Genomic DNA, 26,677 nt, shown 5'->3' with positions numbered 1-26,677 from the left:
ACTTCACAGTTGCTATGGGAAACTGGTGCTTTTGTCACTTCACAGGTGAGAACAGGGGTGCCTGGGTGGCTCAGTCGGCTAAGCATCCGATTCTTGATTTTGGCTCAGGTCATGATCTCATGGTTTGTGAGTTCGAGCCCTATGTTGGGCTCTGTGCTGACAGTGTGGGGCCTGCTTGGGGTTCTCTCTCTTCCTCTCTCTCTCTGCCTTTCCCCCTGCTCATGCTCTCTCTCTGCTTCAAAATAAATAAATAAACTTAAAAAAAAAAGTTCAAAGGTGAGAAGAAGGCACAGAAAGGCACAAATATTAAAAGCTCTCGACACTGGGGCACCTGGGTGGCTCAGTCGGTTGAGCATCCGACTTCGACTCAGGTCATGATCTCACAGCTCGTGAGTCTGAGCCCCACGTTGGGCTCTGTGCTGACAGCTTGGAGCCTGGAGCCTGCGTCTCCCTCTCTCTCTCTCTGCCCCTCCCCCACTGTCTCTCTCTCTCTCTCTCTCTCTCAAAACGAACAACTTTTTAAGGCTCCCAGACACTAAGAGGAAAAGGCCAACACATTCCCAAATTAGTACCGTAAGCAAAACCAGAACACATATCCACACATCCTACGGGTGCTGACACATGTCAGGAGAGCCCTGGGCTGAGGAACACACAGGAAACAGCTGAGGGGCGCAAAAACTTTCAGAAATGCCGTCCCTTCCATCGGGTAATGGGAGCCCCCAAGTTAAGTGTGACTCTGCAGTAATACAAGCAGAAACAGAACTGTTTTGCTCTCCTTTTTACCATAAAATACGTCACAGCTGACCAGTACATAGGTTTCCAGCTCTGTAAAAATTTGGCCAGACGTCAAGTGTGCGCAGCCCATTCGGTGAACCGTCAAGTTTGCGCAGCCCGGAGGCGCTCCGCACGAGCGTGCGCTCCCCTTACCGGAGCGCGGGACGTCAGCCGGCGGTGGAACCGCGAGACGCGGCCGAAGACCTCCTGGCAGTAGCGGTGCAGCTCCTCCAGCTCGTCCTCGATCAGCACGGCGTCCAGGGGCTCGCTCTTCTGAATCAGCTGCTCCCCGAACACGATGAGCTGATCGATCTTGTTGGTATTTAATGTAATTTCCTGTTGGAAACCCTATTCAGAATAGGAGAGAGAGACAATTTCAAAGAAGGAAAGTTTCCCTGAGGATCCAGACGATGTCTACTTCATTCCTTCACCCAGGACACGAGCTTCACCGATTTTTTAACAAAGCAACAATAAAGATTTAGATAATTTAAAATGACTGTAGGGGGCCGCCCGGGTGGCTCAGTCGGTTGAGGGTCCGACTTCGGCTCGGGTCATGATCTCGTGGGTTGTGGGTTCGACCCCTGCACTGGGCCCTCTGCTGTCAGCACAGAGCCCGCCGTCTCCTTCGGATCCTCGGTCTCCCAATCTCTCTCTGCCCCTTCCCCGCATGCACTCTCTCTCTCAAAAATAAATAAACATGAAAAAAATAAAACGATTGTGCATATTTTTTCCCTCTCCCTTCTGGGCACTGACTTTTGCAATTAAAATAATTCTACACTTGATCTTAGTCAAAAGGCCGAGAAGTGGTTACAATTAAAATAATTCTAAAAGTTTGGCAAGGACAGACATCTACTGCCATTGGGTGTGAGGGCGAAAACTTGTCTTACTGACACTGAGTGGAAACAAAATTTCTCATAATAAACCACCCATGGGCATTTGGTCCTGCTGACCCAATAATCACCGCATTGGTGCCGTTATATTAAGGCAGGCAAGGGGCGCCTGGGTGGCTCAGTCGGTTAAGCGGCCGACTTCGGCTCAGGTCATGATCTCGCGGTCCGTGAGTTCGAGCCCCGCATCGGGCTCTGTGCTGACAGCTCAGAGCCTGGAGCCTGTTTCAGATTCTGTGTCTCCCTCTCTCTGACCCTCCCCCGTTCATGCTTTGTCTCTCTCTGTCTCAAAAATAAATAAACATTTATAAATAAATAAATAAATAAATAAATAAATAAATAAATAAAAAAGGAAGGCAAATTTCTATTCTTCAACTTCTTTTAAAAGGCCAGGAGGGAATTACAGTGAAATTAAAGCGAAATGCACATATTTGAGAGAGCAGAAAAGATCTGTTCATGAACCCACTCTTGATACATATGTTCTTCCTGCCACACCCCGCACGTTGCACTCCGACTCAAGAGCTGGGGAAAGAGCACCTTGTGAAGTTCTGTTTGGAACCCCGTGGATGATTATAAATGACAAAGAATACAGAGCCTCGTGCCAGCGGCCCCTCGACTGTAAGGAACAGTATCCTCTCTCGTGACAACCCTGCGGGACACAGGTGGGGTCAGCCTGGCTGCTTTAACAATTCTGGAATGTGCTCTCAGGGTGTCAGGTGAAGTTTGTGCTTGGCCGGCTCTCCCCTGCAGAGGTGTGTTCTCCCGAGAGGGGCCGTGGGTGCAGGCCTTACATTCAACTGGCGCATCTTGTCGTCGGCGTCGCTCTCCGAGAAGTGCTCCACGTTGGTCAGCTGCAGGTCCATCTCCGTAAGCCACACGAGAACGCTCTCCCGGGTCCCCTCGAATTCTTCCCTCTGGTTGGTGAAATGCTGCGGAAGAGAACCGGGTGTTTGGGTGGATGACAGAAGACGGTTCAGGTAGACAGCAAGGTTACTTTTGGCCAAGACGAAAGGGTACCCCAGGAGACCCACAGGGCATCAGGGGGCCAGTGCGGGGTTGGGAGCCCGGGCTCTGCTCCTGGCTGTGGGATCACAAACAAGTGCCCCAACTTCTCTGAGCCTTGGCGTCTTTGTGGGCAAGTGAGGGTGTGGGACCGCGGATGGCGACGTTTCGGGTCCTTTCAGCAATTCTGTAATTCTCCAAGTCAGTGATTTTCCCAACCTGCCCTTTGAGGAACGCCCTCAAAGTCCGGGCCAGGCACCTTGCCTGTTTTTACCTGTTAGCCTTCTGTGGAAGCTTTTGCTTAACAGAAAGATTTAGTAGCTTCGAGATGGAAAAGTACAGATCTCAGGGTTAAGCCTGGCCTAGTGCCCCATTTGCCTTCACTGAGGTAATCCTGAATGTGTGCCCTCAGAGAAAGAACACCCAGATTTATCACCTCCAATTAAGGATGCCTCTTGGGTTACCACCTTAGAGATGGGCAGCCGATTCTCAGACAGACAGCATTCAGTGCCAAATGACCAGTCACAGTCAAATCGGTGGGAGATAAGGAAATTAATGCATGGGGGGTTGTCTGAAAAGCTAGCCCACTCCTTCTTGAGGGTTAAAAAAAAAAAAAAAAAAAAAGCCCAGATTTTCATCATCTTAGAATGATTTCAAGAATGTTCTGCCCTGAGAACAGAAGCAGGGGTTAAAATTACTTGCTGCAGCCATAGACCACACTGGCCCGGTCAGTTTGCAACTAGACTCACAAAGGTTAACACCCCAAGCCTTCCACATTCCAGAAATCTCAGGTGAATGCCTATTAGATTTAAAAATCCAACCCAACCTTTGAGGTTAGGTCAATGTGCTCTGAAATTCGGAGGATAATCACTGTCCCCAAGCTCCACAGTGCAGAGGGGGCTCTGTCTCCAGCTCTCACAGTGCAAGAACCAACGGGACACACAAAAACGGGCAGATGGGCAAGGCGGGGCCTCTTTCCAGGCGAAGAGGCACCTTTGCCACACTGGGTAATGGCAGCAGCCCGGGCTCTGGGCAGTCTGTGAGCCAACGTGCAGGCCTTCCGGGTATCCAGAATTGGAAAAATGATGTGCTTGTTACCACAACTCACATAACCAGGCCCCGCCTAAGAAGCCTATTCTTGGGCAAACAACCTCTTTAAAAAACATGAATGCTGGCAGCTTCGGCTTAAAGCAAAGGGAAGGCCGACTGGGAGAACGTTCAGGTAGCTGAGGCCGGAAATGAAGTCTACCCATGGCTTCGCTCTAAGCCCGATACCGCACATCGCTTCTCCCCGAAAGGCTACAAGTAAGGCGGGTGATGTAGACAAGGTTACTCTGAGTCTCCGCAGGACGGCCGTGACCCGCTTCTGGAGGTTGTCCCAGCGCTGGTTGCCCTCGTGTACCATCTGCTTCAGCTTGCTGGCCGTGTCCGTGCGGTTCTCCCGGGCCAGCCGCCGGTACTGCTTGTTGATGAGCTCCAGCTGCGTGAGCCTCTCGTGGATCTGCCGCTGGAAGGCCTGCGACACACGGGGCGCGTCAGTGCCACGGCACGCGGGGGGGCCAGCCCCCCCCCCCCGCCCCAGATGGCCCGCCTCGAGGGCTTACCCCCCCAGGCTGAAATGGCGGCGGAGAGCCTGCTTCACCTGCCCTGATGCCAGCTAAAGAACGGCCTCTCAAGTTCACCGCGTGCCGTGTCTTGCCCGGCAAAGCGGACTGAGCAGCTGCCGGCAGGCTGCGGACTGCGCCGCCCTGGCCAGAGGTGGGGGGCGCCGGCCCCTTACGGGAGTCACCTGAACTGCCCAGAGGCTTGATTCCCAGGAGCAGCGGGCTGGAGGGGGGCCCTTACCTCGAACCTCTTCAGCTCTTCTTTGGCATTTGTGTACAACACCTCTGAGGAATTCGGGTAGGCTGCTGTCCTCTCGGCTGACTTGAGCCAGTCCTCAAAGCGGGAGTAATCATCTAGAAATTTCTGCCACAGACGCCACGTCTCTTCGATTCTGATAGGAGGAAAGCACCTCAATATAAGCCAGCCATTTCAACAATGAGCTTCCATTTTTTTTTCCCCCTCCCTTGATGGGCCCAATTCCCGACACCCCTCGCACTGGCACTGTTTAGGGGAAGAGGCCCTGATATCCCTCTTCTAAGAAATAACCAGGAACATCCCCTTCTTGGTCAGGACACCTTCTGTCTAGGACTGCCCTTCAGAGTTCCTGAAGTTCACAGAGGTTAGCAGGCAGGAGACAGAGCTCCCACTACTTTGTGGCTAGGGACACAGAGGCACAGTAGCCAGCGTGGTGACACCTCAAGGCCCAGGACTGCTGGGGAAAGCTGTTGCCCTGATTATATTTTTTTCTTGAATAATTCACTTCATGCGCACTGGTCACACCTACTGAGCCTTCTCTGCCAACAGCCTTGGAAGCGGAGTGAACAGAACACAGCTACTCTTCCTGAGATCAGAAGGATGCACGGAGTCTGGCTGACCATGTTCAAAACGTTTAGGGACAGCTCATTTCTTACTTCATTCGCCGTTCCATTGACATGGCGCAGATGTTCCTCCAGCGTCTGTCCAGGCTTCTGGTGGTCTGCTGGATGGAGTCACACTCGGTCTCGTTGGCACAGGCATCGGAGTCGTGCAGCAGGACATCGCAGATGTTAAACACAGATTCCACCCCTGCGCTGTGTTGTTCGATGTCTCGCTGCAGGTCCTATGGTTGTAATAGAGCAAGGAGCGCCTTGAGGTGGTGGTGGTGGTGGTGGAAAGATTGGCATCAGAGGATCTCCACTCCCCCGAGACCCTCTTCTAGCCCAGGGGGCACAGGCCTCGTGCACGTCCACCTTGGGATCAGTAACGATGACTACGTCCCCCTCACCTCTGCACAACCCTTGTGCCCCCTGGGCTACCCGACAAAGCTCAATACTGGCAACAACGGGATTTATTTGTTGAACTGGCTAGAGAGGGTAGGAGATCAAAGGGTACCCTCTTCTGAGAGCCCAGTGCCCCACAGACTCTGGGGAGGCATGGCATCCACCCAGTATCACCGGACCACAAGGGCCTCCCATTTAGACATGGCTCCTGGGAGGTCTTCCTTGGGAATCTCTTCAGAAGGACCTAAAACTTCAGCAATAGAAACTCTTAACTTTTTATGGGTCACAGAATTCTCAGATCTAATGAGACCCTTGGGCCATCTTCACACGCCCCCCCCCCCCCCACCTCCAAATCATGCATGCAGCTGCATGCTGTCCACAGCCTCTCCATGAGCCCATCCTAGGGCTCCATAGCCCCAAAGGAAGAGTCTGGGAGTAGAGACCCCACTTCCCCAACTGATGGGGTCCGAATGAGGGGGCAGGGTCTCTCTGGAGTCTTGTGCCAAACAGTGCTACAGTTCCTAGATTCAGCAAAAAGAGAATTCGTGAAGAGACAATGCATGGTTATGGGGAAAAATGGAAAACCTGTTTAAGAATAAACACAGCTTTGGGGTGCCTGGGTGGCTCAATCGGTTAAGAGTCTGACTCTTGGCCGTTGAGCGTCCGACTTCAGCTCAGGTCATGTTCTCACGGCTCGTGAGTCTGAGCCCCATGTTGGGCTCTGTGCTGACAGCTCAGAGCCTGGAGCCTGCTTGGGATTCTGTGTCTCCCCCTCTCTCTACCCCTCCCACACTCATGCTCTGTCTCTCTCTGCCTCAAAAATAAATAAACAACAACAACAAAAAATTAAAAAGCAAAATGAGTCCGACTCTTGGTATCAGCACAGGTCACGATCTTGTGGTTTTGTGAATTCGAGCCCCACCTCGGGCTCTGTGCTGACAGTGTGGAGCCTGCTTGGGATTCTCTCCCTCCCACTGCCCCCCCCCCCCTCTCTGCCCCTCCCCTGCTCATGCTGTCTCGGTCTCTCTCAAAAATAAATTAAAAAACTAAAACAAACAAACAAACAAATAAAACCTCTTAAAAAAGGTATAAACACATCATTTTCAGGTATTGCCCAGAGAATACTTCTGCACACCATGGGAGGGCCGGAGGAGGGAGAAAGGAGAAAGGAGGAGCCTGTTTATTTTGCATTCTGGATGAATTAGGCTTCTCCAGGTATCTAACTTCTGTGGTAAGTGAAAACAGACCATGCTGCTAATCTCAGTATCCAAAGGACATTATGAAGAGACAGCAAAGACAAAGCTAAATCAGCCACTGTTGGCGTAAATTCCCCGGGTGAAACAGGAGAGATTATTTTATAAACTGCCTGCCACTGTCTACAGAAAGGCAACATAAAAGTTCATTCTGGGTCACCTCAATTATTTAATCGTTTTGGAAATTACTATTAGATAAGACTAATATTTTCTTACTTTTCTTCTGATAAATGTACAATTTTGATCATTCTCTGCTCAGGCGGATATGAAAGAATAAAACGTTAATGCTCAAGCCACGTTTTAAATCAAGCAGTTTAAAAAAAATTTTTTTTTTTTTATTTGAGAGAGGGAGAGAGAGAGAGCACAAGCAGGGGAGAGGGGAAGAGGGAGAGAGAATCTTAAGCAGGTTCCACACTCAGCATGGAGCCCAACGTGGGGCTTGATCCCACACCCTGGGATCGTGACCTGAACTGAAACCAAGAGTTAGTCGCTCAACCGACTCCCAGGCGCCCATAAATTAAACAGTTTTTAACAGGATCCTAACTGATTAAAAATGAGCACAATGAATTATATTAAGAAAATGTGTTTTCTAGAGGTGCCTGGCTGGCTGGGTTGGGGGAGCTTGTGACTCTTGGTACTGGGTCGTGAGTTTGAGTCCCACGCTGGGTATAGGGATTACTAAAAGAAATAAACTTAAAAAAAAATAAATAAAAAGACAGCAGAGGGTGCCTGGGTGGCTCAGTTGGTTAAGCATCCAAGTCCTGATTTTCGCTCAGGTCATGATTCCATGGTTCGTGAGATCAAGCCCCGTGTTAGGCTCTGTGCCTGACAGTGGAGAGCCTGCCTGGGATTCCGTCTGTCTCTCTCTCAAAATAAATAAATAAACAAAACATTAAAGAACAAAAAAAGAAGAAGAAAGTGCATTTTCTAGTTTGTCACTCTATGTGTCCTATGAAGAGCCATGTACAGGGTGATTTTTTTTTTTTTTTTTTTTTTTAAGCTCTGCAGTCCAGGACAAGTGGTGGAAGTCTTCCTGGGGTCCATGCAAGTACCGGCTTTCAAATTACTAGGTTTAAACAGAACTCAAGCTTTAAGAATTCTCGCCGGCTCGCAGAATTGTCATGGGCTTCCTAAAATGTATTGGCACTGGTAAATGTCTCTTTTGACTTCATCAAAATAATAAGGAACCCTAACACTGGTGTTATATGAGTAATAGTGGCAGTTTTATTTAAAAAAAAAAAAATTTTTTTTAACGTTTATTTATTTTTGAGACAGAGACACAGCACGAACAGGGGAGGGGCAGAGAGAGAGGGAGACACAGTATCTGAAGCAGGCTCCAGGCTCTGAGCGGTCAGCACAGAGCCCAATGCAGGGCTCGAACCCACGGACCACGAGATCGTGACCTGAGCCGAAGTTGGACACGTAACCGACTGAGCCACCCAGGCACCCCAATAGTGGCAATTTGAATTGAAAAATGGTACCTGCCCCTGACCTCAGCTGGTAGGGTCTGGTTGAAAATTACTGAAAAGGTCCGGTCTATGGATAAATATGAGGGCTGCATATTTTAATAGACTATTTGCAGTTTCTCTACCTTATTTGTTCAGCTTATATTGAATAAAATGGCGATAGAAAACTAACAGGGTGAATGGGAGAGCAAGAAATGAGCTCTGTGATAGTTTATAGACGACTATCAACATTTTGGTTAACCAAATTGCAAAAATTTTCAAAATTTCCAAACCAGACATTTAAAACACGGCAGCATGATCTGCGGATTGTAATATGCACTAGTTACTTGGTAAAATATAAAGTAGTGAAGCATACTGAAAAAATGCGAACCATTTAAGTGCCAAATGAGGGACATGTTACGAACTAAACTGATCCCACCACTGATTCCCATTGAGGCATGAGCATGCACAGTAAATTAGATTTCAAAAACTGCGTAAGTGCAATTTGAAGAAGGGGACTTAAGAAACAACACAAGACGATGTAAAAGACTTTTGCCGATGGTTCTGGAAACCGTTTGCGTTGTGTTTCTGTTCCTGAGCAGGTGACCAAGAGCACTGAAGCTGAGAAAGAGTGTAACAGGGGTGGGAGAAATGAGGAGGAAGATCCAAGGTAAGAGGTCGGGGAGAACACGACCAGGAAGGAGGAGAATACAAAAGGAACTAAAAAAATAAGATAAAGGGAGAAAAGAAGAAAGTCAGTCTCGGGGCGGGGGAGAGCGGTGGGGGGCAGAAAATCACGTGGGGTGGGGCTCCCATGGTGGCTCCAGATTGACTCTGGGGGGAGGAGCTTGGGTTGGCAAGCCAGTGGGGCAGAGTGGTCGTGGCTTGTGGTTTATGGAGGTTGGTGTTTAGCTGAGTTGGCCTGCTGGGAAGGGGGCTACTGGTAATCACAGAATGGGGGGTACCTAACAGCACCGGCTCCCCATGTTAGCATCTGGCACCCCACAGTGAACCAGGGAGCCAAAGAAAACAGGAGAGAAATGCCCAAGGCTTAATGAAAGTGGTTCACGTTTAAAAGTGTCACAAAGGTTGCTACCACTTTCTCTGAAGATGATCTATGCCACAGAAATAACAACGCAACGCTTATTGCTTCAGGAGTTCTGCATAAGAGAAACAAAAAGGACCCTGATAAGGTTGACCTCTTACCCAGGGTGCTCCCCAGAACATTGCAATGAGGATCTGGGAAGCACTTTTGCGGGCTTGAGGGCTTCTGCAGAAGGCACTACTAGATGATCCCAAACTTTTAGGTCTTATTTCTGGAAACAATCATGCAACTTATTATACTTAGTGATAGAAACTCAAGTAAGGTTTTTTCTAACAGCCCACATATAATTCTTTTGTGTGACACATTTCTGTTTTTCGTGTTTTTGGTGAAGGCTTTAAGGTCTGGTTTTGGTATAATTTTTTTTTTTTAAACAAAAACACTAAAAGTTTGCTCAGGACATGGGTGGTAAGTGGAATTTTGAGTGCCCAAAGATAACCATGTCCTTGTCCCCAGAATCTGTGAATACGTTGGGCTACATGTCAAAGGAGAATTCAAGTTGCCAACTAGCTGACCTATTATCCAGGTGGCCTAGTGTGATTAGGGTCCTTAAAAGTGGCAGAGGGAGGTAGAAGGGTCAATCAGAGGGAGGAGGGACTGTGAAGGAAAAGCACAGACAGATGCCATGTTGTTGGCTTTGCAGTTGGAGAAAGTGGCCATGAGCCAAGCAATGTGGGCGGTCTCCAGAAGCTGGAAAGGGTAAAAAAAAAAAAAATGGGTTCTCCCCTGCAGCTGCCACAAAGAAATGCAGCCCATCTGACACCTTCATCTTAACCCGGGGTCACACTTCTGACCTCCAGAACTGTAAGATAATAAATTGGGGTCTAAGTTGCTAAATTTGTGGTAAATTTGTTAAAGCAATCATAGAAAACTCCTACAACATCTAACTTCCTTACAGTAATGGTAGGCCTAAACACCAACTCTTTAATTGGCTTTGGATTACTACGAGGTAAGAATTCCTTGATGGTGATTCTGAGTTCTGTGAAGAGGGAAGCTTCAAATCAACCACAGTGAAATTATGGACCATTTCAATACAGGACCAAACAAGGCCCAGAGGATGGCAGCTGCTCCAAATTGTATCCTTTGGGGGATACAGTCCCTGCGATTTAATGATGTTTTGGCACACTCAGGTTTATAAAACATTAACACACATGATTGACTCCAAATTTTTCCTCTTAAAGGAAAAATATACTCAGCTTCTGTTTATCTGAAAAAACTCACCACTCAGGGTGAATTGCTTTTGCAAGACTTGTCTGTAAAGAGACTGTTCAGGGAATTTATCTTAGTGGATCAAACTTGCAAACAAAGCTGATAATGTCCAGTAGCTGTGACTCCACTGAGAAGGGCATTAAAATCCGTTCAATGTCCATTAACATGGTACTTCTATCAGTATTCATTTCTCCACAAAGCAAAGACAGCATTGAGATGGTCTCCATGAAAACGACATACTTAAATTTCTGAGGCTAAGTATTTTTACGTAGTAGCATTGCTAAATCATACTAAGTTGAAAGTCAGAGAATAGGCATTGTTTAAACAGTAATAGTAATAGACCGAATAAAGATCTAAGTCAAGAGTAATGGCTCTATTTTATGGTAGCATGAGATGTCACTTATTCCTGTTAAAAAGACTGACTTGAACTCAAGGGAATGCGTCATCAATTTATCATCACCTTCTGCCCTCGAATCTAAGAAGTTTCAGCCCTAGTTATTTCTCTAAGAACAGCTGTTACCTGTGGGTGAATCTTCCTGGTGAGCTGACAGGTAGCAAACACTAAGACTTTGGAGATAATGTGAAGAAAACATATATGAATCTGAGAACCTGATGACAACCATATTGCTTATATGGTCAAAACAGAATCTGCTCACAGGTCTGAGAAAAATCTATGAAGGTGAAGGAAAGCTACTGAAAGGATAATGTAAACTTAATTTTTTTTTTAAGTAGGCTCCACACCTATTGGAACCCACAATACCGAGATCAAGACCTGAGCTGAGATAAAGAGTCGGACACTTGGGGCCCCTGGGTGGCTCAGTCAGTTGAGCGTCCGACTTCGGCTCAGGTCATGATCTTGCTGTCTGTGAGTTCGAGCCCCACGTCGGGCTCTGTGCGGACAGCTTAGAGCCCAGAGCTCCTTCGAATTCTGTGTCTCCCTCTCTCTCTGACCGTCACCTGCTCATGCTCTCTCTCTCAAAAATAAAAATGAACATTAAAAAAAAATTTAAAAAAGAGTCAGACACTCAACCGACTGAGCCACCCAGGTGCCCCAATACAAACTTAATTTAATTTAATGTTTTTTTTAGAGTTTATTTATTTTGAGAGAGTGCAAGTGAGTGCTGAAGAGGGGCAGAGAGAGAGGGAGAGAGAATCCTAAGCAGGCTCCTCACTGTCAGCGCAGAGCCTGATGAGGGGCTCAATCTCATGAACCTCAAGATCATGAGTTGGGTGCTTGGGGCACCTGGGTGGCTCAGTCATTTAAACATCTGACTTCGGCTCAGATCATGATCTCGCGGTTCATGGGTTCGAGCCCCGTGTCGGGCTCTGTGCTGACAGCTCAGAGTCTGGAGCCTGTTTGGGATTCTGTGTCTCCCTCTCTCTCTGTGTCTCTGCCTCTTATAGTCTATCTGTCTCTCTCTCTCTCTCTCAAAAATAAACATTAAAAAAAAAAACAAAAAAGAGTCGGATGCTTAACTGACTAAGCCACCCAGGCATCTTAAACTTAATTTTAAAAATAAAGACAAGCTCCAGGCACTGCATAGGAGAATAAACTTGTGAATACGAGCCCATGGAAGTCAGGAAAGTGAACTTGATAAGTCAGTGACATCAATGAGCACCCACCAGGTGAGTGTGATGTTAACACTGGCAGGACTCAGTGGTTTCACACTGTGGAGTTTCCAGGGTTGGCGCTGAGGGTATGTAACTGATGAGAGAAACGTACAGAGCACCGAAAGGGCTTCCTAACCATGTTGTTTATCATACCTTTCCCCCCCTACCATCAGTTGTATTGTCCCATGAAAACTTTTCCTGGTTAAAAAATTTATTTTTCTTTCAATTCATTGCCTCCCAAAACGACACGACCAAAAACAAAACGAAGATCCAAGTTTAAAAAAATACATAAGCAAAAAACCTTATTTACTCCTAAGACCTCTTTCTCAAACACTGGTCTCACAAAGAGGTATGTGAACGTGGTGGCAGAGGGGCACTCAAGAAATGTCATCTCTTGGGGCGCCTGGGTGGCACAGTCGGTTAAGCGTCCGACTTCAGCCAGGTCACGATCTCGCGGTCCGTGAGTTCGAGCCCCGCGTCGGGCTCTGGGCTGATGGCTCAGAGCCTGGAGCCTGTTTCCGATTCTGTGTCTCCCTCTCTCTCTGCCCCTCCCCCGTTCATGCTCTGTCTCTCGCTGTCCCAAAAATAAATAAAAAACGTTGAAAAAAAAAAAAAAGTATTAAAAAAAGAAATGTCATCTCACACATACACGGACATGGACACTGGTCAGTTTTCTCTGGAAAAACACACCAATATTATGAAATGTGAACACGCTAAAAGACACAGCCACTACGGGGAAGGTCTGAGGTAGCAGATATCATAGGCACCTATATGCTGACAAAAGTTTGTTTGCCCACCTGCTGCTCGGCGAGCCTCTTCTGGATCTCTTGATCGTCACAGACGTCATAAACAACAGGCTTAGAAAGCTCTGACTCAATTCGAGCCAACCAGGTGCGAAGGTTGCTCATGTTTTTGTCCAACTGCTGAATAAACGCAAAGGTCTCCTTTAGCTTCTTCACCCTAAACGTATTTGCAGGAAAAAAAGGAGGTAAAAAAAAAAAAAAAGCCCAATGTTGAGTGGTGAGAAAAAGAAGGTGTCACAGGATAAAAAGCAGCTTATGTTGGTTATTGATTTTATAGCAGGAACAGCTCTCACGTCACGGATAGGAGTTTTCACAGAATATGTGACACTTCACAAATTGCTGGTCTGGTTGATTTTCAAATGCACTGTGAGTTAATCCAGCCCTACAAATATGAAGTCCTATCTTTCCCAGAGTAGGATCCCCTAAGACCCAGTACCTCTTTCTAGGGCTGCAGAGGAAAGAGGAGATGCTATCCCCGCTCTCTCTAGGTTAAAACAACCACGCTTGATTTCTGTCCAGTTTCTGTCTTGGGTATGCCTGAGATCGTGGTGGTCAGGGACATTCCCCGATGGTTTAAAGACGTTACGTGCCTGGCTCGCTTGGTGATTATCTGGCCCATGATGACGCTCGTGGAACCCTCCTCTTGAGCAAGCACAAAACATATGCTAAAGCCCACCGCATCCAATCTAAGGGGTTGAGGGTGCCACACACATATACCCAGCCCGTTATGGGGCCGCTGTGCCAGGCCAAAAAGGGAGGAGGGAGTGGGGAGGAGGGACAGGCCAGGATAATCTGCAAGCACCGTTCTAAATCCATCTGCCTCCTACTCCGTGTGGAGCGGATTTGAACGGACACACACACGGCGTCAGTATGATTGGTGAGCTCACTGGCGCCTCAAGGTACTGTCGGGGGGAAACGGCTTGTTCTGGGGATCTGTGGATTCTCAGCGAATCTCAGCGACTTGAAGTAATAGCCGTGACGCCAAGTTCCCACCGACCAAGACTCAGGTTACAAGGTGCCTTCAGAACTCCATCCTACAGCACTACAGAAAGAAAAACTGAGGCTCCAACTCACCAGAAATGCACTGTATTCCCTGCCACCATCATTTCTTCCCAGGTTGCCTGTGACCAGTTCCCTAGCACCCTCCTTGCCCTCCTCCTCCTACCCACCTGTGGGTCTGCGGCCAAAGTGTATATTTGGGGTGGCATGGCCGATCCACGCATGCTCCGCTGCTTTCACAGTCCCCGCCCCACCCTGTCGTATCAGTTTAATCCCCTGACCTTTTCAAGTTGTCCAGCATGCAGTGGCCTCTCTGCCTCTTTCCCTGCACTCTGCGAAGTGGCTCCCCTTCCCTTCTCCTGGAGCCTCCAGCACGGCTCACCGAAGACACTGGGGGGCCCCTGGCCCACGTGCTCCCGCAGCACCTGGGACCTCCTGCCCTGTGTTGCGTCTGCGTCTCTCATTCGCTAGCCACCCATCGCAACAGAGCCCGTGCTGGCCAGGCTGCACGGGGCTCCCTACCTCTGCCAGCCCAGTACCTCCCACACTGCCTGGTGGGCAGTGTTGACAAACACTTGTTGCATGAGTAAATGGGTAAGAGCATCTCCACTACAAACGCAGACCATAGAATTGTGTGGTTTTTTTTTTTTTAATGTTTTAATTTATTTATTTATTATTTTTATTATTTTTTTAACTTTTTTTTATTTATTTTTTTTGAGACAGAGAGAGTCACAGCATGAACGGGGGAGGGTCAGAGAGAGGGAGACACAGAATCTGAAACAGGCTCCAGGCTCTGAGCTGTCAGCACAAAGCCTGACGCGGGGCTCAAACCCACGGACCATGAGATCGTGACCTGAGCCGAAGTCGGCCGCTCAACTGACTGAGCCACCCGGGCGCCCCTGTTTTAATTTATTTTTGAGAGACAGAGCACAAGTTGGGGAGGGGCAGAGAGAGAGAGGGAGACACAGACTCCAAAGCAGGCTCCAGGCTCTGAGCTGCCAGCACAGAGCCTGACGCGGGGCTCGAACTCATGAACCGCGAGACCACGACCCTGAGCCTAAGTCGGATGTTTGACCGACTGAGCCACCCAAGCGCCCCAGAATTGCGTGTTTTAATTTTTATCTATCTATCTATCTATCTATCTATTTATTTATTTTTGAATCCTACCATCAACCAAATCAACCCTGGGGACTAACGTCTAGCTACAGCTCTCTTACCAGCTGGTTTTATGATTTAGGAAAAATCCTTTTGTTTCAGCCTCCTCATCTCTAGTAGGCTTCTGAGGTCCCTCAAGGTCCAGGGAGGTGATAATATCTGGGTGAAGTTACGGCCAGAGTTCTGGAAGTGAGCAGACCTGGGTCTAAGTCCCATTGCACCGTGTATGGGCTTTGCACACTGCAAGGAGCCCAACTGTCCTGATTCCCAGTTTCCTGGTCATCCACCTTGCAGGTGGTTCTGAGCCCAAAAACAAAAGGATGTGTGTCAAGTCTTTGGCACAGAGCGAGAACTCAATATTAGTTCTTATTGCCACTGGGATTACACGATGCTACAACACCACCTCATTTACATGACACCGGACCTCACAAAGTCCTTTCATAAATATTTATTCTCAACAGTGCCAGGAGGGAGGCCAGCTTAGGAGGCGGCCACGGAGTCTGGTGGTAAAGAGCACAGACTTTGTGGTGAGGGCCTCGGTTTGAATCCTAGCTCTGTTTAAGCTCATCTGAAAAACTGTCAACAGCAGTTAGTCCCTTCCTTCACGGGGTGGCTGAGAGGGTTGAAGGAGATATAAATACATGAAATGCATTTGGCACTGAGCCTAACAGAGATAAATGCCCAGAAACCACGATCGAGAGGATTTTCATGGTGGTTAAGTTTTTCCAAATTACAATCTTACTGCAAATACCACAAGGAGTTCCTTTCAAAGCCTCAAGATGATTTATTAAAAAGGAAGAAACAGAATCTGGGGCCAGGCTTGGATGCAGTTGTAACCTAGATCCTGCCTTCGTCCCTGTGGCTTTCGAGGGACACCCTCCTCCCCCCAGTATCTTGTCACCCTGACTGCCTAGGGATCAGAAAGGACACGCCAGACAATGCCAGAGGAGCTGGGAAACCCAGGCCCTACTGGATAAGGAGTCGTCCATGCAGTTTGCAAGGGGCTGCCCTTCTGAAAGCTCTGGCTGGAGAGGCAGCCCAGCCCTGAGAGCTCCCTAGAATGGAGGGGAGAGGAGGGTCAGCAGCCTCCGCACAGCTCTCCTGCCTCCACCTCCATCCAGCACCTGACCCTACGCTATCCTCAGTATCCCAGCCTCTTTATTTTAAAAAGAAAAGCGCTAAAATGCAATTCTTTAAATGGGGGGGGGGGGGAGGGCAGCTAACAGACAAAAGAACCTGGATGTAAACAGAGACGAAGGGACCTTGAATCCTATTAATCCCAGGGTGAGACGTACAATGAGTGGGGGTGGGGTATGGTAGGAGGCAGGTGGAAGAATAATTTACTTGGCTTCACCAGGACTGATACTCCAGGCCAGTGACGTCCAAAATGGAGTTCTCAAGACAATCCAATGGAGTATGGGAACAAAATATTAGACTTTCTAGTGCTATCCCATTCTTTTGAAGCGTCTACACTGGGCACACTTTAGAATTCACAAACTTTACGACCATGTGGAACAACTACAGACCATGCTGACATGTACCTGTGCCAGGTCTGTCGTGCTTTACACACGGGCAGCTCATTTAACCCTCCTGGCAATGCTAGGAGATCAGTACTATTAGCATCCCCATTTGACAGAGGAGGTAACTGTGGCACAGGGATCAAATAACTCGCCCCAGTCACATGAGGATTAAATGGCAGAGGCAGGATTTCAACCTGGGCATGCTGTTCTTAGGCTCTTTCCTCATGGCAACTCATATAAACCTACATACGCTAACGTGCACACACGAGCCCATGAGATAACGTGAGGCACGGGATGCCTTTTGTTGCTGTAGGGAACATGATTAGAAGTCCAGAGTCGTGGCTCTAGGATATGCTGCGGGGGTAGAAGCCCGTCCACCAAGTGCTACACTTCGGGGGCTCCCAGTTGGCCCTCCGTGATTTCCTTTCAGTAAGCATTTAACTATGTGCTTTGTCTTGGATCCTGTGCAGATCCCAAGGATTCAGGAGACAACTGAAATACAGATCTTATTCCCAAAGAGCTGATAATCTAACAGATGGAATTTCGACATTATAATAACAATATAGGAGGCGTTTCACAAATATCTTTTGAATGAGTAAAGGAGGTTCACCCATACCTTCAAATTGGTTTTTTTCATAAAACACATAGCTAGGTTCTATGTTAAAGGAAAGAGGGAAAGGTCACAGCACCTCTAAGCCATCTTGCCACAGAACAATTTGCTGCCACACTGCAAGCCCTACTTGCTCCTCTTTGTATTTTAACTGCAGGTCCTTTAGCATGTAGAGGATAGTCCTGAAATGTAAATTATTCCATATAGATGAATTTGATATTAAAAGCCTCCATCAGGGGCGCCTGGGTGGCGCAGTCGGTTAAGCGTCCGACTTCAGCCAGGTCACAATCTCGCGGTCCGTGAGTTCGAGCCCCACGTCAGGCTCTGGGCTGATGGCTCAGAGCCTGGAGCCTGTTTCCGATTCTGTGTCTCCCTCTCTCTCTGCCCCTCCCCTGTTCATGCTCTGTCTCTCTCTGTCCCAAAAATAAATAAACGTTGGAAAAAAAATAAATAAATAAAAGCCTCCATCACACATTGTAAGCCTTAGGTCTGATACATAGAATGATACTAGCCGGACTTGGTCTGGTTCCATACAGGGCAAGCGAAACATTGACAGGCCCACAAATCATACATACACTTAGGTCAAATTAAAGAGAAAGGGAAGGTAGGAGGAAAAGAAAAGAAGAACGTTGCCAAGAAGCTATAAAAGATTCACCTAATCAGGATCCAACCTTACCCCTATGTCCCAACCTCCGACTGAGGACGTAATATCCAAAAGTGCATGGTGATTTAAATCAATGTTGTTTTTTTGGTTTTTTTTTGGTTTTTTTTTTTTTTTTAGATAATCCCGTCACAACCTACTCTAGGAACCCTCACGTGGACTGTTGAGTTTGTAGCGTATTCTATGCAGATACTGTAGTCTGATGATCACCTTTCCAGGGTCAAGAAGTGCGGGTCATTTGCCAACCCAGGCAACCAGCCTCCATGTTAGGCCTGGTTAATATCGCTCTTGGAAACATTTAAATCTCGAGTTCATGTTGAGAAACAAGGAAACCCATTCAGAATCCAGACCGCTGGCACAGGGAAGCAACCACAATATTGCATCACATCAGCCATGGAGGCAGTTTGTTTACGTGACTCATCGTCTCTAACTTGCCCATGTTTTACCCAGGTGCACCACATATAGAAATCCTGTTTCTCTACAAACAATAAGTGTGATTTCCCGAGTCAAATTCTAATTCTGAGGATTGGGAGAACAACATTTTTAGGTGCAAAGGGGAAGTTTCTCACCTGTGTAGATTACTGGAAGACCTTTTTATATGAAATCAAACAAAAATAAGAATTTTTACTAAGAGTAGCTACAAATTAGGAGATCTTTTGCAGGGATTATGGGTAGAAATGCAGCAGATAATCAAGGTGAATAAAGTTTTATTTTAATAGTGAGAGATCAGAATACAATACTTATGAGCCCTGTCTCCCTCTAAAACAAACAAAACCAAATCTGGTTAGTATCATTCTATGTAGCAGACCTAAGGCTTACAACATGTGATGGAGGTTTCTAGTATCAAATTCATCTATATGGGATAATTTACACTTCAGTCCTATTCTCTACACGCTAAAGCGTCTACAGCTAAAATACAAAGACCTTAGATCATCATCAATGAAAAAAATCCTATGCCAACGTGGACAGCATAACTTAAAAAATACTGAAAACCGAGATGGTCAAAATATCTGAATTTGTGCAGAAACAAACAGCTACTCAAACCTGGGGGCAGCTGTCAGCTGCTAAAAACACGATACAGATTCTGTACAACTGCATCTTTTTACGTGACTCAACAGCTTTATAGTAAGATAATCAATTACTCCAACATCTTGAAGCCCTGATTTGAGACATTTGAGCTAATCGTCTCTTTGAAGCATTCATGTCGCCGGAGGACTTCCATTTTCCACACAGCATAATCACCCCTCTCCCTTGCTTGTCAAAAGCTGGGCGCAGACGCCACGCTCGCGAGCAGACACTGGGAGAGAACCCATCCCCCCCTCCCCATGGCTGAGCACACACGCACACACACACACACACACACACACACACACTCCACAGCCACCATCTCATCCATCGCTCCTATTGTAACCAAAATGAGGGAGCAAGAAAGGGAGACATACAGAGGCAGCAGCCGCCCCTCGGCCATATGCTGGGCTGATGGCTGAAATGGCACTTACTGTTGATGAGAAAAAACCATTCCTTCTGTTTAGGGGAAGCTCCAAGTTCCCGGCTGCACCTCCACCTCCCGGGCCAAGGCAGCCCCTCCCCCGGCCACCCGCCAGTCCATCCCCTGGCTCAGCATCCGAGCGGCCGCCCTCCCGCAGGCTCGGGCCACAAAGCAGCGCCCCCAGGAAGGGAGCCGACCTGCCTCTCGGCTCACTGCAGTTTTAATCTCCGTTTTCTCCCTTCCAATAAACAAATATCTCCAGCTCCTTCCTCTCTCTCTCACACACACAGTCTTTGTTCTGACGCTACAGGATTGCAATGCTGGGGGAAGAAAGTCACAGTGTTATCTTGGCTGTGGGTTATTTATGAAGTGCTGTAAACAGAGGGAAGAGAAACATTTAGGTTTGGGGCACGGGAAAGAGGATTTCTGTCCTCCTCAAGCCAAATTTTTGGCTTCAGATTGGAAAGAACTGGTGAAACTGGAAACCCCTGAGTCCAACAGGGATACCCTCCTAGGGTCCTCCTGAGGAAGAAATTTCCAGGGAATGCGGGGGTGGGAGGTGGGTTTCTGCCCTGCCTTTTTAGCCCTGTGCCTCCTGGTTTAGGAAAAGGCAGAGAGTTCACCAACTCCATTCCTCCGCCTTTTGCAAAAAAATTCCATGTTATAGCACAAATGGAGTTCAAGACTTTGCAGAGGAAGAGATTTTGCAATTTTCCTTGTTAGCTCCTCCCAGGATTGACCGTAACGTCTCTGAAAATTCCTCCACATCCCTAATCTGGGTTTCTCTAGGGTATCCCAAGTGGCTGTTTACCAGAGTACCCTTGGTTTATGTCCAGCCCCTTTCAGACATACTCTCAGTCTTATTTGAAGCCTTAATATCATTTCTCATGGGTCCCTAAAGCCCAACATACCGTAATTATTATATCCCCACCTTGAAACACAGCGAGCACATTCTAGACCCGTCAAATTAAGAGCACAGGTTTGGAAACCATTCTCCCCAAATACAACATCTAACTGGTGCCTACACGCTTAGCTGTCCCTGGGACCTGCTAAATACGATCCCCCAAAGACTAGTACATTGGACCTGCTGATGCTGCCCGATGCTGTCGGTTCACTGACCCCCTGGTGGTTGCGGTCTTCTTGAGGAAACTCCCCAACCCTCAGGGCCCAGGAGCAACAGCCCCATGCTCCGGAGGGGGAAAGATCAGGCTGATGGGAAGGAAAATGGAGATGGGGAGGGTGACCTCACATCTGGCTTCTCCTGCACTAAAATCTCTAAATCCTTCCAGTTGTACTGGATCAGGCCAGAGCAAGTCCACTCTATGACTAGCAGCATTGTTTGGTCTTCCAAAATAACCTTGAGAAAATACAGATAAAAAGAGAGCAAGGAAAAACTTTATCAACTTAAAAAGGCACACGTCTCCCTGCCCATTCTGCAAGGGATGGAAAACACTCCCAACACACGGTCGCCATGGTAAGAACTGCTAGGTTTAAATGACAAAATTTTAATAGCTACTATTGTGGAACAGGTGGGGTTTTCACGTTTGGTAGGTGAAATGTGAAAATTATGCTTAGTTAAAAAGTTTCTTTTCATGGACTTGATTCTTCTGATAGTGAGAACTATCTAGTCTAAACAGGGAGGGATCGTATGGGAGCATGCCTGAGCAAGTCCCCCCCCTTGAAACACTGGCTTAAGGATACCAAGTCTGCTAATGACGTTGCCATCAAGAGAAATTAAATTTTTTTTTTTAAATCTGTATTCTTTAGAGACAGCATGAGCAGGGGAGGGGCAGAGAGAGAGAGGGAGACACAGAATCTGAAGCAAGCCCTAGGCTCTGAGCTGACAGCGCAGAGCCCAACGTGGGGCTCAAACTCACAGACAGTGAGATCATGACCTGGGCCAAAGTGAGAGGCTTAACTGACTGAGCCACCCAGGCGCACCAACCATCAAGAGAAATTAAAGAGAAAGGTAAAAACATTGAGGACATTTTTTCTTAAGGAAAAGAAAAAGCCCCCGTGGTTCCTTTTTCCATAATGAACATTCAGAAAAAACAGATAAGCAAAAAGAAAACTGAAGTCACTGATGATGCCAACACCAACAGATAACCAATGTAAACATTCTGGGGTATGTCTTTCCATCCAGTGGTCCCGTCTGTTTTAGGCACTGACAGCTTTGACCAGATCATTCACACATACTGCTAGAAAGAGCCTTTAAAAAGAGCCTCCCTTCTCCTCAGCTACTTTTCCCCAGGTCTCTGAAGAGGCTCCACAACCAGCCAAAGTGACTTACTAAAGACAGACTGACCAGTGGCCACAGGGCTCCTACTTCATAGGATGAAGCTAGGGGTTTACTGAATGCAATGGGGAGGGGTTTCTGGGAAACAAAAGTAGATGGGTTTTTAAGGAGTTCAACTGTTGGGTTTCTGAAATCTAGGTAGACACAGATGAGAAGTAGGAGACTGAATATTCCTCTGGCATCAGTCCCACTGAAGGCAGGATGGTGGGGAGGTGGGGGGGGGGGGCGGGCAGGACCCGCTTTTCAGAGCTTTGGTCTGTGCTGGCTGAAGCAAGCCAACTTTGTACCTTTTGTCCATCATCCAACATCCCGTGCCTAAAGTGTTCCCACTAATAGGTAGCCGAGCTGCCTCTAAAACGGGATCACACATATTGGTAGTTCTGAAAACTTCTCGTAATTTAGTTGTCTCTCCTGCATTGACATTTTGCTGGGTCAGTCTTCAAAGATATTATCTAAGAAAACATGAAGGGGGAGGAGCTAATAGCTACCATATTTTAAAACAATTTTTTTTAAAGATTTTATTTCTAAGTAATCTCTTCACTTGATGTGGGGCTCAAACTTACAACCCTGAGATCAAGAGTTGAATGGTCTACCGACCCAGTCAGCCAGGTGCCCTAATAACTGTAATTTTAAAAAAAGTTAACTCTTGGGGCGCCTGGGTGGCTCAGTCGGTTAGGCGTCCGGCTTCAGCTCAGGTCATGATCTTGTGGTCGCGAGTTCGAGCCCCGCGTCAGGCTCTGTGCTGACAGCTAGGAGCCTGGAGCCTGTTTCAGATTCTGTGTCTCCCTCTCTCTGACCCTCCCCCCGTTCATGCTCTGTTTCTCTCTGTCTGAAAAATAAATAAACATTAAAAAAAACCCAAAACATAAAAAAGTTAACTCTTCATTTAATCTGTCAAATAAGCATAGTAGTATAAAATTAATATTTCTTGTCATCAAGTCAGATTGAGTTCTAGAATAATCACACCATACACCAAAAAAAAAAAAACCAAAAAACAAAAAAAACATAGTGCTTCGATGGCCTTTCTGTTGGTGAAATGAATAGCATGTTTTACATGAATTTAGATATCATTAAGGTAAGCAGCTGCCCAAGGGCCCATGACGATTGGGAAAATCTCCTGCAGCAATTCTGATGGAGAGCCACTTCTCGGAATTTTGATGTCTACACCCAAGGCCAATATAACCTTATGTGAGGTTAGGTTCCCCTGCTCCCTCCTTTGATTAGCTGGTAATTTGGGGAGATGTATCCTTCAGGTTCTCTGCTTTAGCGATTTTACAGAAGCTGAAGAACACCTTACAAGTAGAGAAAGAACAGTGGCTTGGGTCTAAGCCTGCTTTCTCCTCCTCATTACCATGTAACCACCCTGCACTGCGCCCCAGGCTAATAGCGTATGTGTGCAAACAGACCCAAAGCTGTCCTGCTGCTCTCTCACCCAGGATCTTGTGCCTAGTTTATCAACCAAGACACTGAAGGTTCTGCTTGGCATTGTTCAAGTCTAAATTCTGCAGCCTGTGCTCCCAACCCCTTTCCTCGATGGTGACACCTTTGCGTAGTACCCAGCATGAAATCAGTGTCAGAGATCCGACAAGGAGCTAATTCCACGTGAGGCTATGGCAGGTCTCAGCTTGCCTCAACTCACAAAGTCAACTGAAGGGTAAACCCCACTTGGAGCTTCTTAGGCTCTCAGCCATCTGTCTCACCTGGTCTTTGCTTTAAGAGAAGAGAAATTACTCTCTCCCAAGTCCTCTAGTTTTGAAGGGATTAGACTCTCATTCTGTTCTCTTTGCTACAAACCGCAAGAGTCTAAGGGGAGCAGGGAGGCAACACCACTATGAGTGGAAATCCTGGCGCCTCACATGCTGGCTATGTAATTACAGGCAGGTTACGCATCTTCAACTTCTCAGTCTCCTTATCTGTAAAATGGGATAATGGTATCTACCTTTCAGAATTACAATGACGATTAAGTGAAATCATGTGTAAAAAGCACATGGTCAAGAATATAGCTCGCAGGGGTCCCTGGGTGGCTCAGCTGGTTGAGCCCCTGACTCTGGATTTTTGGCTCAGGTCATGATCTCGAGTTTCATGAGGTCAAGCCTCAGGTGGGCTCTGTGCTGACAGGGCAGAGCCTGCTTGGGATTCTCTCTTCCTCTCTCTCTCTCTCTGTCCCTTCCCCCCTCAAATAAATAAACATTAAAAAAGAAAAAAGAAAAAAAAAAAAAAAGAATGGACTGTCACTCTAGTCTTCGGGAAGCATAATCTAGACCTTGCTCCTAAATGATCCATAAACAGGTCTGATGTCATCATACCCTCGATTAGCGCCAGGGGCTCCAGAAGACTTAGGATATAAAGACGATGTCAACAAAGACATACTAGACACAATTTACTTAACAGAAACGATCGCATTCTTAAGCACGGAAATGTTCATGTCAACCAATATCTGAGACGCTCTGTTGTTGTTGTTGTTTTGTTTTTTAAAGAAAGGGAGAGACAGAGGGAGAGGCAGGGGGAGAAGGAGACAGAGAATCTTAAGCAGGCTCCATGCCCAGCTCAGAGCCTATGAGATCATGACCTGAGCCCAAATCAAGAGTGGGACGCTTAAGCAACTGAGCCACCCAGGTGCCTCTCTGAGGCACTGTTCTAAGCACTGGGAATTTAAGAGAGTCAAAGACACTGGTCTCCCGGAAGAAAGACCTCTTAGTATCAGACACAACTGAGGGAATCCTCTCCCATTTAATAAACATGCTACTTCGTCTTACAGTCTTCTTAGGGGAAAACAATGATAACAGCCACTCAGGGAATGCTGGCTCCTACAGGCTTGTCCTGTGCCACATGCGAGACACAAACCATTCATCCTCATAGCAGCCTCTGACGTAAGCAGTGCTATTGGACATAGTTTGCAGATTTGGAAACTGAGGCTTAGAAAGGTTAGATCTGAAGTGCTTGGGTGGCTCAGTTGGTTCAGTGTCCGGCTTCAGCTCAGGTCATGATGTCACAGTTTGTGAGTTCGAGCCCCGCGTCGGGCTGTGTGCTGACAGCTCAGAGCCTGGAGCCTGCTTTGGATTCTGTGTCTCCCACGCTCTCTGCCCCTCCCCCACTCACTCACACTCTGTTTCTCTGTCCCCAAAATAAATAAACGTTAAAAAAATAATAATAAAATAAAGGTTAGATACCACTCAAGTTTCTACAGTAAGTGGGAAAGGCAGGATGTGCTCAAAACCTGTGCTCTTAATCCTTATTTGGGTTACCACCATGGATTTCTACAGATTTTTTTTTTTTTTTTTCAACTGGCAATACAGACAAGTTAAATTCAGCCCAGCCTATGCTGCCAGCCAAATCACCCTAATATTTGTTTTGGCAAACCCTCCACTGCTAAAGAACCATGAATGACTCAGACTTTATTTAGGAGGCCAAATCTTCGGTTGAGATTGAAGGTCTTTTAAGCATTAGCCCTGATCTACCTCTCTAGCTTCATCTCCGACATTTGAGCCAATGGAGCTTCTTGTTATTTTCTGAAAGACTTCCAAGCTGCTCGATGCTTGTATCCTTTTGCTCACAACGTAACAGTCTCTGCCACCGGTAACCCTCAAGGATCCCAACCCATCACTCAGGACCATCTGGAGACACCACTCCTGTGAAAGGCTCCTCCTCATTCCTGCCCCCCCTCCAGAAAGATGAGCTCTGAGCTCTCAAACCACTTGGCTTTACAGCTGCTCAGATGTCTGCTCCCATTAACGTAATTGACTCATCTTACTTCCTGTCAGTAATTCTCGTAGCCCTTAGCCTGGCGCCCTTGCTGATTGAATCAGGTTCACTTACGGTTTACAGTAAACAGTGAGGTCAAGGAAATAAATGCCAAATTATTAAGAGCATCTTATTTTCATTACTCCCTAATTCCTCATTCTCCTTACAGGTCCTCCCTCCTGTATATTCTGCATCTCAGGCGTGTTCCAAATATCTGAGCACACTGCTACAGAAAAGACTCGCATGGCCGGTGTAAATACAAAGCTGCATGAGTGGTCCCAGAGCTGAGTGACCATTTTTTGCAGGCCAGGTTGCACGTGAAAAACATTTCGGTTGGGGTCTGTCTTCGGAGAGAGAATTTGAAGACAAAAGACACTTAAAAGCTCTGGGTGGTGTCAGCTTCATTACTCTGTGAGGGGAGATAAAATCACCAGTCTTATTTCTGATAAGGTTGCACTAGAGAATATAGCTTTGATTTGTGGCCGCCGACACGCCTCCTAAGGCCACATCTTAGGATCAGATGCCCACTGGGGCCTGCAGACCAGCATCTAGAAATCAGGCACATGTCCCGACCTACTTGCATTTGCCTACGTACAAGCAGGGACAGGCAGAGACGATTTCATCTGGGGGACACACAAGCACTGAAGTAGAGTTGAAGTTTCTAAATATTTCATCCAGGATCTCTTCTCAAATTAAACCTCCAACTCTCATTTAAACCTAACTTCACATGAAATTTTAAGCTAAAGAAAAAAACACTTAAGTCTCATATGTGAAAATACAATCTTCCTAAAAGGTTGAAATAAGAATTTCAACCCAAGTTTGCCTTCCTAAGTTTATGAAACTGCTAGGCTGCTTTAGAGGCGACTAAGCTTAGTTTCTGGATGTGTGACGTCACCACAGTGCCTAGGAATAAGAGTAACTTCTAGGCCATTTCTCACCTTGATCCAATGACATCAAAAAGATGCTGCCAGCGGTCATTGATTTTGTTGAGCTTGTCATCGATCTCAGCTGCTCTTGTCTTGTTGCTGGCCTTGATCAACTGGTCACCCATTTGCTTTAACTGTAACTTGTTTTCACTAAACAAGTTTATTTCTTCCATGCAGTCCTGGCAAAGGCACCAAAACACAAAAGCCTCAGTTACTACTGAAAATTCATTTCTTCGCCAGTCACAAACATACAGCCGCCTCTTGAAATTAAAAAAGAATTCAAAAACTTCTCTTACCTGTTAATGCAACTCTTCAGTGAGTAGCTAAAAA

The 26,677-nt window shown here is 47.0% G+C and overlaps 1 protein-coding gene across 1 annotated transcript in view; it reads right to left on the bottom strand.

Annotated features, from left to right (window-relative positions):
* The window catches only part of SYNE2 (spectrin repeat containing nuclear envelope protein 2), a 349,558-nt gene that overhangs the window by 13,510 nt on the left and 309,371 nt on the right, over positions 1-26,677 (bottom strand). The window contains 7 exon segments of the mRNA XM_045451206.1: positions 928-1,122; positions 2,453-2,590; positions 3,997-4,179; positions 4,509-4,659; positions 5,180-5,367; positions 12,945-13,107; positions 26,360-26,526. Of these exon segments, the coding sequence (XP_045307162.1) occupies positions 928-1,122; positions 2,453-2,590; positions 3,997-4,179; positions 4,509-4,659; positions 5,180-5,367; positions 12,945-13,107; positions 26,360-26,526 (1,185 nt within the window).

This window comes from Leopardus geoffroyi, chromosome B3, assembly GCF_018350155.1.
Source record: "Leopardus geoffroyi isolate Oge1 chromosome B3, O.geoffroyi_Oge1_pat1.0, whole genome shotgun sequence".
NCBI classification, from domain to species: Eukaryota; Metazoa; Chordata; class Mammalia; order Carnivora; family Felidae; genus Leopardus; species Leopardus geoffroyi.
Note: the sequence above shows the minus strand (reverse complement) of the source record. Positions and strands in the feature narration are given on the sequence as shown.